General features: G+C 38.9%; 1 protein-coding gene across 5 annotated transcripts in view; it reads left to right on the top strand.

The window, feature by feature from the left end:
• Window positions 1-3755: 3755 nt before the first annotated feature.
• Window positions 3756-12787, top strand: part of GRAMD4 (GRAM domain containing 4) — a 116150-nt gene continuing 107118 nt past the window's right edge. Inside the window, exons 1-2 of one of the 5 annotated variants that reach the window (XM_042469572.1) lie at window positions 3756-3912; window positions 4948-5044. In XM_042469572.1, the coding sequence (XP_042325506.1) occupies window positions 5016-5044 (29 nt within the window). In that variant the 5' untranslated portion in view covers window positions 3756-3912; window positions 4948-5015. Of the gene's footprint in view, window positions 3913-4268; window positions 4413-4947; window positions 5045-12444; window positions 12701-12787 lie in introns of those variants that run through there. The other 4 variants (XM_042469573.1, XM_042469575.1, XM_042469571.1 and 1 more) reach the window with 4 other exon arrangements.

Below are 12787 nucleotides of genomic sequence, written 5' to 3'. Positions count from 1 at the left end.
GTATGGAGAACATACACTTTTAAAAGCCTATATGTGCTCATTTTTAAATGCATAGACATATCATGTGGTGCGGAATGTGTTGGACATATGTGGAGACACACAGGTTCTTTTAAGAGATTTAAAAATATGTTGTTATTGGGACAGGAAAAAGACAGGTTGCTTGTCTGTGATTGTGTGGTCATTTCTGAACTCACACATTTGAGTTATTTTGCACCTTCACAGTTTCATGTTCAGAAACCTCTAAAGCTACACTTCCTCCTTGTTGCATCCAGGACTAGTAGTGCCTTCTCTTCATCTCAAGTCTGGGTGTATGAGTTCACAGATGACTGCTACAAGATCACTGTTACCGGCAAGCAACTAGTCCTTCTTTACTAGAATGCATGTTCTTTTGTAAACATATTGACTTATTTGTGTGATGGGAAATTTATTTCACATATAAGCGTAGCTACACAGGTTCTCTTCAGAGATTGAAACAGGTGTTGTTTGGGGGCAGGAGAACATACTGTTGGAATGCTGCTTTCCTCCAAACATAGCTAGCTGTGAGTAGCGAAAACTACAGAATTCAGTGCACTGATCCAAATTAATGCTGATCTTTGGCACATGTACTAAGTGCCTCATCTTGTGGGAAGAGGGATCAGTTGCTGCTTGTTTTGGACAAATCGTCTTTCCATCCCTGCCAGTAAAATGAACACTTACGTAACTTAACAATTTGCTGCCACTCTGCTTAATGGAGGGGTCAGCTCTGGCTGGTATGCCTTCTGCCACTACGTATGTTGATTCAACAGACATCAACCTGATAGGTATTATGCTTTGATGAGAACATAAATACCCTAAAGGCACTGCATCCTTTCTGATCTTGGAAGTTAAGCAGGGCCAGCCCCGGTTAGTATTTGGAGGGGAGAACCACAATGAATATCAGGTGCGGCAACCTATATTTCAGAGGAAAAAACTGGCAACACCATCTCTTATTCCTTGCTTAAGAAAACCCTGTAAAATTCATGGGGTCATAAATTGACAGGTGACTTGAAGACAGACAGACACACACACAATACACAACCATGTTTCTCTCTCTCATATATATATATATATATATATATAGAGAGAGAGAGAGAGAGAGAGAGAGATGTTCTAGAAGATAATAGTATGAATGTCAGATTTTATTTTATTTTAAAGAGACTATTTTGAATGGCATTAAAATCTTGAACAACAAGGATCGATTAGAAATTTCCCCTTCTGTCTCGGTGACTCGGTGGAGGCCTAGAAAGTAAAAGCAGAAAGTGCTGGGAAGGAATTGTTTTGTTTCCATTGAAAAAAGGACACCTTAATTACAATGGCAATTCCTGATGGAAAGTAATTTGTCTCCCTTTCCTCTGCTTTTCAGGAATCAGCTTAACTAGTAATTTAAAGAAAGACAGTGTCTGCAAGAGACAATGTGTCAAACCTCAGCAGCTCTTCCCAGTTGTTGCTGTCATCAAACTACGGGTGATGGGAACTGTAGTCCAACATCTGGAGGGCCTCTCCTTCTCCATCCCACATTTATGTGGAGAAAAGTAATTGGAATAACTGTCAATTTTTATTCATATGATGTATAGCATTTGAAATTTTAAAATGCAGGGACAGTAGAAGGCAGCATTAAAAGATGAAGACCACATTACAGATGGATTGATTCGATTCAGATAGTGACAGCCCTGAGTTTGCAGGACCTGAGCAGGTCTGTTGATGACCAGGTCTCTGAGATTTCTCATTTATAGGGTCACCTACACTGGAGCCGATTTGATAGAAAATAATAAGAAATATATCTTCTGAACATTTGGTTATTTCACTAACACTCTGGTTAAATAAAATATTTATGAATTAATTCTGGATAGATATTTTTTTCAGGGATTTAAATATTTTTTATGTGCATGTTTCTGGGAGAACAAAACATTGGCATCATAGTTATGGCAGCTAATAAGGGAGCTTATTCTTTCCTCTCTCTCTCTCTCTCATTTCCCCCAATGATTACACTTTTCAGCTAAACCTTAAAGTGGTTTTTAATGAAAACAATTACAGCGAGAGTGATTATTCCTTTCATTCTTTAGCTATTTCCTAACCATCCACTGACAATACAGTAAGTGCTGAAATGTAGAAAAATCTCTTGGTAATTCGGTGTACTACAAAGCATCATAATCAGTGGAATAAATATTGTATTTTATGAATGCGGAGAATAAAGGCAGCAAAATGATGATTACATGAAAGTTGGGCTTTTTAAAATCATTCTCATTCTACCAGATATGTTGATATAATAGCATAACATAATATCAAAAACAAATGTATAATAACATGCCAGGTTATTCAGAAAAGAAAAAAGGTGGGATGGAAGTTTTGAACTTAATACTATATTCTTATGGTTCCTTATTAACATTTTAAATCTTCACTCACTTTACAAGATTGTTATTAAATTAAGATAAATATTATCTTGGAGAATATAATACACTTGTTACAGGATGAGCAGAAAAGACAGATTTCAGTCCTAAGAGAAAAGATTTTAAATTTGGAATAAGGATGCATTATGTCCTAATATTTTAAGATTGATGTTATTTTTGTGTAGCTGACATTTCAGTCACCAAATGTGTAAAAACCTACTTACGATTAAGTCCTACTGAACTTTGAATAGACATAGATAGGACTGCACTGTCAACTGGTGAACTAGGCAATTTTCAGGTGTGCAAACATGGTTTGTGGAAGGTATGTGATTCAAAGGGGTAGTTTACGTTTGATCTCAGTGATAACTATCCCATGCAAGTTATACATCCCACTATCATCTGTTTCTTCAGAAAAAAGGTTTCTTAAAACAATATGGTATATTAAAACCTAATACTTTTCATTCATTTCCTAAATGTAGCACACTTAACTAAATTATTCTGTGCTCAAAGTTATTTGTAAAACAGTGTCTAATACTATGTCCGAATTGGCAATAGGGTCTATTGAACAGTCACTCAATGAATGTTATAAATGTCTGAGACACCTGGGAAATCAGGTACTGGGGAAGATTTGGCCTTATTTCATCCGAAATGTCATAGAAATAAATACTCTGTTGCTAGTAATCTAAAAAAAAAAATCGTTACCAAACAATGTGTAAGTGGTAATGGGAAATAATGGAATCATATAGCATTAAACATATTGGGCTTCCTGTATTTATGTTCTGAGAGCCACCATGGTGAGGTGGTCTCAATGTTGGACTAAGACCCCAGGAGACCAGGCTTGAATCTTCCCTCAACTGTGGAAACCACTAGGTTATCTTGGGCAAATCACATACTCTCAGCCTAAAAGGAAACCAATGGCTAATCTCCTCTGAATAAATCTTACCAAGAAAATGTTAGGACTGGATTACCATAAATTGGGAGTTTACTAGAAGGCACATAACAACAAGAAATTTGTACTCTGTTCTGCAATAGTTTTTTGCCTGCCTCATGAATTGGTGACCGATTGATCACACATTCAAAGTATCAGTGTGCATATGATTTCTTATGTATTTGGCATTTGATGCTCATGCTACAAAAACAGACTCTATCTCATGATTTGTCCCAAATTCATAATAGCGATTAAAGAGGGATAGAATCCAGAGAGATTCAATCAGGCAAAAGTCAGTTCATGCAACCTTCACTTTCCACTCCAGCCTTCTGGCATGAGTCCAGCTGACATGCCATCTAAATCTCATTGGTAAAGGGGAGGGAGGAAATCTCCAGTGCATTTATATAAACTAAACCTATCTGGAGAGTTAGGCAAATTAGCTGCCATTTCTCTGCATGCTAGATCATGGGAATAAAAGAAAGAAGTGTGGGAAATGCAAGCATATTACTAAGTACTTACTGAAATAAGGAACAGCTTCTGTGAAATATGAAAACCAAGATACTGACAATCAAACAGCAGGTGAGAAATTCGACTATAGCCCTGGATCATTCAAACAAGCCCCTTAAAGTGGGATTATTTGAAGGAATGTATTATTAACAGCATAAGGAGAAAGAATGTGTTTCTTCTATATGAGATACAGAACCTGTCATATTCATTTCCAGTATGTATTTTTCCCCTGGTTGAATTTCCCCAGAAGGAATCCATGCCCAGTCATTTCTTGATTCATAACTTCTTCATGAATTTGCCGCACAGAGATTTTCTGTGAGCAAAGGGCATACGATGACAAAAAAAACCCCCAGTAGTGTTTTCAAGGCCAGGAACATCTGACTCATCATCATGTGAACAACATTTTTCAAAAAATTAAAATCCCCCCTCCCCCCCCCCAATCATCACTAGAGCACAAAAATATAAAATGTGTGCCAGGACCACTTAGTCAATAGGAACAAAAGGATACATCGCTTCAGATAACAAGCAAGCAGAGGAGCTAAATCTTACAGCTTTTCCAGCCAAATGATGAGGTATGGCTTAGATTGTTTACTATCTTGTCTGTCTATCTATCTATGTACCAATATAGCAAACTAAGGCCACAGTCCTAAACCAAGTTATCTAGGTCTATGACATATTGAGCTCAATGCGATTCAGTTCTGAGTAGCTATGTATAAGACTGTGCTGTTAAGGAATGATTTTTGGATGTAAAACTAACAAAATATTCATAGAGCCAAATAGAACATGCTGAGGCGAACAAAATAAATGCAACATATTTTATTAACTAGTAAATACTATATGCGAACTAACTATACTATTTGGGAGCAAAATCAAATCAAGATTTTCTATATTTAATTTTATATTTAATTATATAAAATATAGATTATAGAACACAGTGTCTAGATTCACTTAGGCAATCTAAGAATGAAATCATAGATTTGTTTATTCAGATGTAAGCTCCTCTGGGTTCAGCTAAACTCAGGTAAATGTATATATGTACTGCTGTAGTATAAGTCCAGCAGAAAGCAATGAAACTTAAATAAGCTATGGCTACTTTTGTTCTTTTAGTTTCAATGGGATTTACAGCACAACTCTATTTAACTGAATGGAACTAAATCCTAGATCATGCTGCAATCATGCTGGCTGGACACCATAATATAAAAAGGTAACCTGTTCAGGTTCTTTGGATATAGGATTTCAGCACTAGTCATAACTAATTGGAGCCATCTGTGATATAATCTTGGTTGGTGGCTATTTTTTATGTTTCTACATATAAATGCATTTTATTTATTGTATATATTTTGATCTCTACAAGGATTGCCAGGTTTTCAAATGGTTTGGAGAACCTCTTGCTTACACTTTGTCACAAGGGGAATGATTCCAAAAGCCAAAGTGTAAACAAACAGCTTCAAACCATCAAAACCACCCCCACCCCCACCACCATTTCAACACAGAGGCTCTGTTGACTCTGTGTGTCAGTCTCATTTGATTGTGTTCTGGCTTGTTCACTGTGGAGGTACTTAGCAAAGGGGACAATTTAAACTGAGAAACAGAGAGGTACATAATATGGGGTGGGTGGGATATAGTGTACATCTGATGGGATGCCATTGAGGATTATTTTTTGTAACAAGCAGTGGAGTAGATTGGGGTTGATTGACTCAGACTCAAATTGTTGTAATAACGCCATTCTCCCTGCACACAGATACATCACCTCCTTTTTCTGTTAAAGTTGGCTTCTGTTAAAGTTGAGAATCGGCTTGAGACTTGGCTTGAAAGTATCTTACAAGGATGTGAGACTCGACTTGAGACTTGAAGGTAGAGACTTAAGACTTGACTTGAGACTTGGAGTAAAAGAAAAGAAAACATCACTGGTGCTACGGTTTTGTACCTACTCCTAATAACTACTTCTACCTAGAGAAAATGCCTGGCTTCACATAGTTGAGCCCTTTCAAGATTTCAAGCAAAATTATAGAGCTGTCAGAGTGGGACACCTTGTGTCAATACTTTTAGTACAAAGCTGTAGGTGCTGGGACTCTTTAGGAATCCCTGCTGCCCTAGAGTCTCCTGAGAGGTCTGCCCATTCCATGCCCATAAGGGAAAGATACCCCACAGAAGTGGTGAGTGGAGTCATTACAACTCCTGGCTTCAGGTTGCATTAACTGGTGTCTTTGTACTAGTTAATTTGCTATCTGGTGCTTAATATTATTTAGTTTACATCCCACCATTCTCCCAGAACTGGGATGCAAGGCACCTCATATCTAAGTTGAGGGCAGGTTTTGGGGCAAAAATTATGGATTTTAATATGGCCCATGGATAAGTTGAGGGTAAAACTTAAGTAATGAAGGATGTAAAAAACGAAGCAAAGGGAAATAATGCCAAAGAACTTGCAAAATTCCAGCAGGCGTAACTATTTGTGCTCATACTAAAGGCTAGATGGATGAGAGAGTAGAAGGGGGTCAATGCTTCCAGAGTAGATTAAACTCTTGCCTTTCACCATATACAGTGGTACCCCGGGATACGAATGCGCCGCCTTACGAAATTTCCGGGTTACGAAAAAAATCAATTGAAAAAAACTGTTCCGGGTTACGAAGGTTATTTCCGGTTACGAAAGAAATTTTGGTGCTTTTCGGCGCTTTTTCGCACCAAATCGCGGCTTTTCCCCATTAGCGCCTATGGGTTTTCGGCTTGCGAAAGCCTTTCGGGTTACGAAAGCGGCGGCGGAACGAATTAAATTCGTAACCCGGGGTACCACTGTATATTAAAATACTGTACTTACATTGACCCATGGATAAGTCGACTCATTTTTTGGGGGGTCAATTTTTCAACATAAATTTCTAGACTTATACATGAGTATATACAGTAGTCTAGCATGTTCATTTAAAAGCCCTGACTATAACAGTCAGTTAGTTATTTAACGCTTGCCTGAACAGAAGGATTTTTGCCTGCAAGTAGAAGACTAGCCTATATTTCGTTTGGAAGAGGATTCCATCATTTTGGGGAGGCCACTGAGAAGGACTTCTCACACATCCTCACCAAATGTAGCTCTCAAGTTTCTGGGACAAAGAGAAGAGTCTCTCCTGCATTTCTCAAATACCCGGAAGGCTTACATGAGAGCATATAGTCTTTCAGATAACCTGGACTCAAGTGATATTCATTTTTATTTTTTACAGAACAATCAGGCTTCAATACTTTGGACCAGATATGGCCCCAAGTAGAGCATATTCAGAAATTCAAATGGGAGGCGAGTAAGGTATGCATCACTGTGACCAGATCAGACATCTGTGAAAAAGGGTGCAACAGGCATACTAGTTTTCATTAGGCAAATGCATTCCTGGCCACCACTGAAACTGAGGAATTCAGCTTCAGAGTTAAATTGAGGATTATAATCAAACTGTGACTATGTATCATCAGGGGGAGTATAACTCCAATCAGTGAGGGTTCAGTCTTATTCACTTTTGTCTGACCAGAAGCACTTCTGGATTAAACTTTTTATTAGATTGTCTCATCTAGTCCATTACTGACATCAGACAGTGGTTTAGAAAGAAAACAGCGTCTTCAGATTTTGATGGAAAAGATATACAGGGGTCCAAAACACACTGCAGACCCCTTTAGCTGTCCTGGTCCAATACCAGGGAATTCTATGAACTGTAGTTTAGTGAGACATTTAGCCTTCTCTGTCACAGAGCTCTGGTGCCACAATAAACTACAATTCCCAGGATTCCCTAGCACCGAGCCAGGGCAGTTAAAGTGGTGTCACGATGGATTACTGTATTGCTACAGTGTGTTTTGGACCAGAATTGACATTGCAGGCTTTGAACACACACATTAATTAATGTTTTCAAAACCAAATAACCCCCAGGATCCCTATAGAATGCACACAAGATTTTGGTATCTAGGTTTCATGGCCTTGGAGCTTTGGCTCACACACATCCTCTTATATTATAGAAACATTCCCATGTCTGCTAATACTGTGTATTTGATAAAAACAATAAGAACAGAACATTAGTGGCACAACTGCAATATTGGCATGTACCTGCAGACTTACTCAAGGAAAAAACAATGAAGCACAATAGGATTTTGAATTTGTATTTAAAGAACAGAACAGTGTATATTACAGAAGCTTTCTTTTATGTATTAAATACATGGGCAGACAAGTCATGTAAGTCAATAGTTGGTGGCTGGTGTTCTGCTAAAAAGAGGCTGTATTGCTCTTAGTATTTTATACATACACACAGAAACAACATTTTACAACAGTTATTACTATTAGAATTATCATTATTACTATTATTTTTGTTATTTTATGCATCTACATAGTTCAAAGCAGCTAGAAACACATTTGAAGCATTACAAATTAAAAATACAGAAGGATTAAAAGTATAAATGTAAATTTTTAAAAGCAATTAAATAATTCATGGAGTTAAAGCATTAAAAATATTAAACTACATTCAAAGACTGTATACCAACCTTAAAAACAAAGCCAGACAGAATTAAAAGCCTAACCCTAGTTAGCTGGTAAAAGCCTGACAGCACTGAAATGTTTTGACCTGCCATCCAAAGGAGAGCAAAGATGCAGCTATTCTGGCCTCTCTCTCTTTCTACTTTCAAAGTCTGGGAGCATCCACCAAGAAGGCCCTCTCCTTTGTACTAAGCAAACCAAAGCAAGATAAAGTAGATATTCTTAGAGTGCTCCATTCTGTGCTTTATACTTTACTGAATCATAATCATCATTTTATTTTTTTTAAAATATTTTAAAACTTGTCTCCCATTAAAGATAAGTGTTTTGCTCTGATACCCATATATCACTTAATTCTCTAGTGGGGGTGATTCATCAGCTTACATCACTCTTATGAATAAGCAGAATTCAAAGTAAGACCAAATTACACACTTGAATTGCTACCTGCTTTCTGGACCCAACTGATATTTAAAAGAGAGAGAGGAGTTGGAGGAATTAAGATGACATCTACACAGCTTAAAGCAGGGGTGAGCAGAACGTAGACTGGATTTACTGGTATGCAGTAGGTAATATGCTGTGGATCATCAAGGATTTCTGATTCTAATTTGTTTACCAATAGCAATGACATTTGCCTCCAGTTTAGTTTGCTGAGATGAAGAAACCTTGAGGAGAAAAGACAAGGAATGGATTTCTGTGTGTAACAGGATTACAATTTAATTCCAAAAACAAATACCTGGGCTGAAAGGCACCCAAGGCCTTCTGTTCCTTAATTGTATGCTTCTTACCTTGGTTTCAACTGGGCAATCTTGGAGGTCTGAGAAAAAGAATAAAGTAGAACCCACAAAAATGAAATCTATCCCTCCTGCCACTTTGACCTATGGCGTGTCAGCTCACCAATGATACCAAAAATGATACCCAACTACCCAGCTAGTAAGGAGAAATGGCTTCAAGAAACAGCTTGGAGTGATGATAATGCTGCAGAAAAGACCTCTCATTGGACAGAGTGAGGCAATCATGACATGCAGCAGATCAAAGTGTGTATCTGCTCCTATTTCTAGGCAACTAGTTTGCACTTGACTCCATCAAATGGACCTTTGGTTTCAAGGGTGAAAAATAATTTGCACAGACTTGAAATCTGCTCACCCTTAGCCTAATGTTTCCAAATGTTCTTCATTTATATTGTGTCATGCTTTGGAGACCAGGGTTGAAAACCAGGCTCAGCCACGTAAACCCACTGGGTGACCCTGGGCTAGTCGCACTCTCAAGCTCAGAAGATTGCAATGGTAAACCTCCTCTGAGGAAATATGCCAAAAAAAAAAAAAAAAAAAAAAACCTGTGATAGATTCGCCTTAGGTGTACCAAGTCAGAAATGACTTGAAGGCACACAACAACAATTGCTTGCTTAGCACTGAGGACCATTTAAGAAATTCAGTGTTCTCTGTCTAACATAGAGGCTTGTAGTTTCACAAAGGAAGAAGGCAACCTTGATCTTAAGAGAAGTATCTTTTAGTGTTGCTAATAGAACTTAAATTTTATTTCCCAGAGTACCATACTACTAGCAGAAAATACTGCAGACCTGGAACAACTACTACGAAAGATCAAAGAAGAAAGTGCAAAGGCAGGCTTATTGCTCAACAAAAAGAAAACAAAAATGACCATGGAAGATCTACAAAGATTCAACCTAGACAATGAGGAAATTGAAATAGCAACAGTTCTTGTATCTTAGGTCAAACATTAATCAGAATGGTGATTGCAGTCAAGAAAGAAGAAGAAGACTAGGAATGGGGAGGGTAGCTATGAAAGAATTAGAAAAGATCCTAAAATGTAAAGAAATCCAACTGAGCACGAATGTTAGAATTGTACTAGCCACTGTTTTCCCTATTACCATGTATGGTTGCAAGAAGTGGACAGTGAGGAAAGCAGATAGGAGGAAAATCAATTCATTTGAGATGTGGTGCTGGAGAAGGGTGCTGAAGACACTGTGGACAGCCCAAAAGACAAACAAATGGGTCCTAGAACAGAGCACGCCTGAAATCTCCCTGGAAGTCAAGATGATAAAGCTGAGGTTGTCATACTTTGGTCACATCATGAGAAGGAATGATTCACTGGAAAAGGCAATAATGCCTGGAAAGGTGGAGAAATGAGAATGTAGAAAGAGGGAAACAGAAAGAGAGTAAGACTGCATGATAGATGGATGGACTCTATTAAGCAGCTTATGGGCATGAATTTGCAGGACCTAAGCAGATCAGCGGAAAATAGGGAGTATTGGGAACGTCTCATCTATGGGGTTGCCATGAGTGGGGATTGATTTGAAGATGGTTAACAACAGCAACAAATTGATACTTGAACAATTTGTGGGATAACAGCAGGAATTGGGGCTAATTCAGATTGCCCTGCTGACAGGTTGCTTAGGAAACTAGGTTAGCTAGCTTTCTCAAAGCTGAATAGGCAAACACACATTACCTTATGCATCATTTTGTTTTCTGTATTAGGGGGGTGGGGGAAGAGAGAAAATTATGTGTCATATGTTTCCGTTGCTCTTTTTGTGAGCGAGCGGAAATGTTTGCAAGAAGGAATCACAAAACACCTGGAGCACTCTATGCCTCAGTGGGCCAGGCGCAGGAAAACAGAATAGCTGGGTTTCGCAAAACTCTACAGGTCAGCACCACTGTCCTATCTATACATCATTTTCAGGCTCCACATTCGGAACTGTAAACCGGCATACTGTGTGATTTGCATTGCCTTTATCTTTGTAAGCAGAAATTGCACCCTGAGCATCATCCATCTCTCTGGGATGGCTGTAAATAAACAAACAAACAAATAAAAAGAAACAAGGAACTGCAAATGAGAGTCTTCAACTTTCTGACCCCAACCACTCTGGATGATTTTAGGAGTGCAGCGGAACTGAGCCAAATAGTATGTTCACTAAAACCCACTTTCCTTGACTGGAAAAAGGTTTGACTAGACCAGAGAGATCCAAACTTTTGATAGCTTTGTATACAAAAACCCTATTGGAAGCAGCATGTGATAGTTACCCAAGAGTCCATTCCTATTGTTTTTCCATAGAGAAACAACTTCTTTTAGATACCTGCTGGTATCTAAAAAAAAAAATAAAAAAAAATAGGTAAATATAGATTGAGTCTCCCTTATCAGAAATGCTTGGGATCAGACGTGTTTGGGATGTTGGAATATTTTTCATATATAGAATGAGATATCTTGGAGATGATAAAAGATTGTATGTACAGCGCTGTGTAAATTTACAGTGCTTCATAAATAAAGGTTAATAATAATAATAATAATGGGACCAAACTCTAAACATGACAAAAAGAAAATAGGTTGGCCTTGGGGGTAGGGTTGCCATAATTCTCTACTATAAACCAGGACAAAATGTAGGACAAAATGTAGACCAAAATGTAGGACTATTGTAGGATAAAATTTAGCCCAAAATGTAGGACATTTAAGGTCCTCCATTTTCTTAAATGCCCTACATTTTGGGCTAAATTTTATCCTACAATAGTCCTACATTTTGGGCTAAATTTTATCCTACAATAGTCCTACATTTTGGTCTAAATTTTATCCTACAATAGTCCTACATTTTGGTCTAAATTTTGTCCTGGTTTATAGTAGAGAATTATGGCAACCCTACGCAAGTCACACTCTCTCAGCCTCAGAGGATGGCCAAACACACACACACACACACACACAAAACCACCCTCTAAAGAAACATTGCCAAGGAAATAGCAAATAATAGAAAATCATAAGTAAAGGTGTATGTCTGGTTGTAAAGAAATGCAAATAAGTTGGCTTTATGTGAGTCACACTCTCTCAGCCCTCAGAGGATGGCCAAAAATAAGAAAAACAAAAGCCACCCTCTGAAGAAACCTTGCCAAGAGAAAACAGTATATACATAATAAGTCTGAGGAAGGGAAGGCCCCCATCAGCAGCAGCAACGCCTACAACGGCCTCCCTGAGGCCTGGCTGAGGGAGGAGGGCCTGCTCCCTCCGCTCTGGCTCTCTGTGGCGGCCTGCGAGGCTACTCCCACCCGAGGCTTCCCTTGCCAACGAGGCGGGACTAGGCCCAGCCCTCTTTGCGCGCCCAGGAAGGCTCATCATCATCATGCCCAGGAAGGCAGGGAGGGAGGAGGAGAAGGAGGAGAAGGGAAGGCAGGGAGGAAGGAGGAGAAGGAGGAGAAGGGGGCCAGTGTGAAGGGGAAGGGAGGCACTGGGGCTGCCCGCCTGAGAGGGCTGCAGGCAGCCTGAGAGAGTGAGGCCAGGCCCTCCTCCTTCTTTTCCTCCTCCTTATTCTTTGGACATTATTCCAGCCCTGAGTCGAGCTTGGATGAAAGTTTGGTCCGAATTGCGCGCTGGGTAAGAGCCCTTTCTTCCTTCCTTTCCCATCCCCAAAGCGTCCTCCATTTTGAGGATTAAGAGAGAAGGAGCATAGGCGCTTGCATG

The sequence above is a fragment of the Sceloporus undulatus genome, chromosome 5 (genome assembly GCF_019175285.1).
Source record: "Sceloporus undulatus isolate JIND9_A2432 ecotype Alabama chromosome 5, SceUnd_v1.1, whole genome shotgun sequence".
Classification (NCBI taxonomy): Eukaryota; Metazoa; Chordata; class Lepidosauria; order Squamata; family Phrynosomatidae; genus Sceloporus; species Sceloporus undulatus.
The sequence above is the reverse complement of the archived record's forward strand: the minus strand, read 5'-3'. Positions and strand labels throughout refer to the sequence as shown.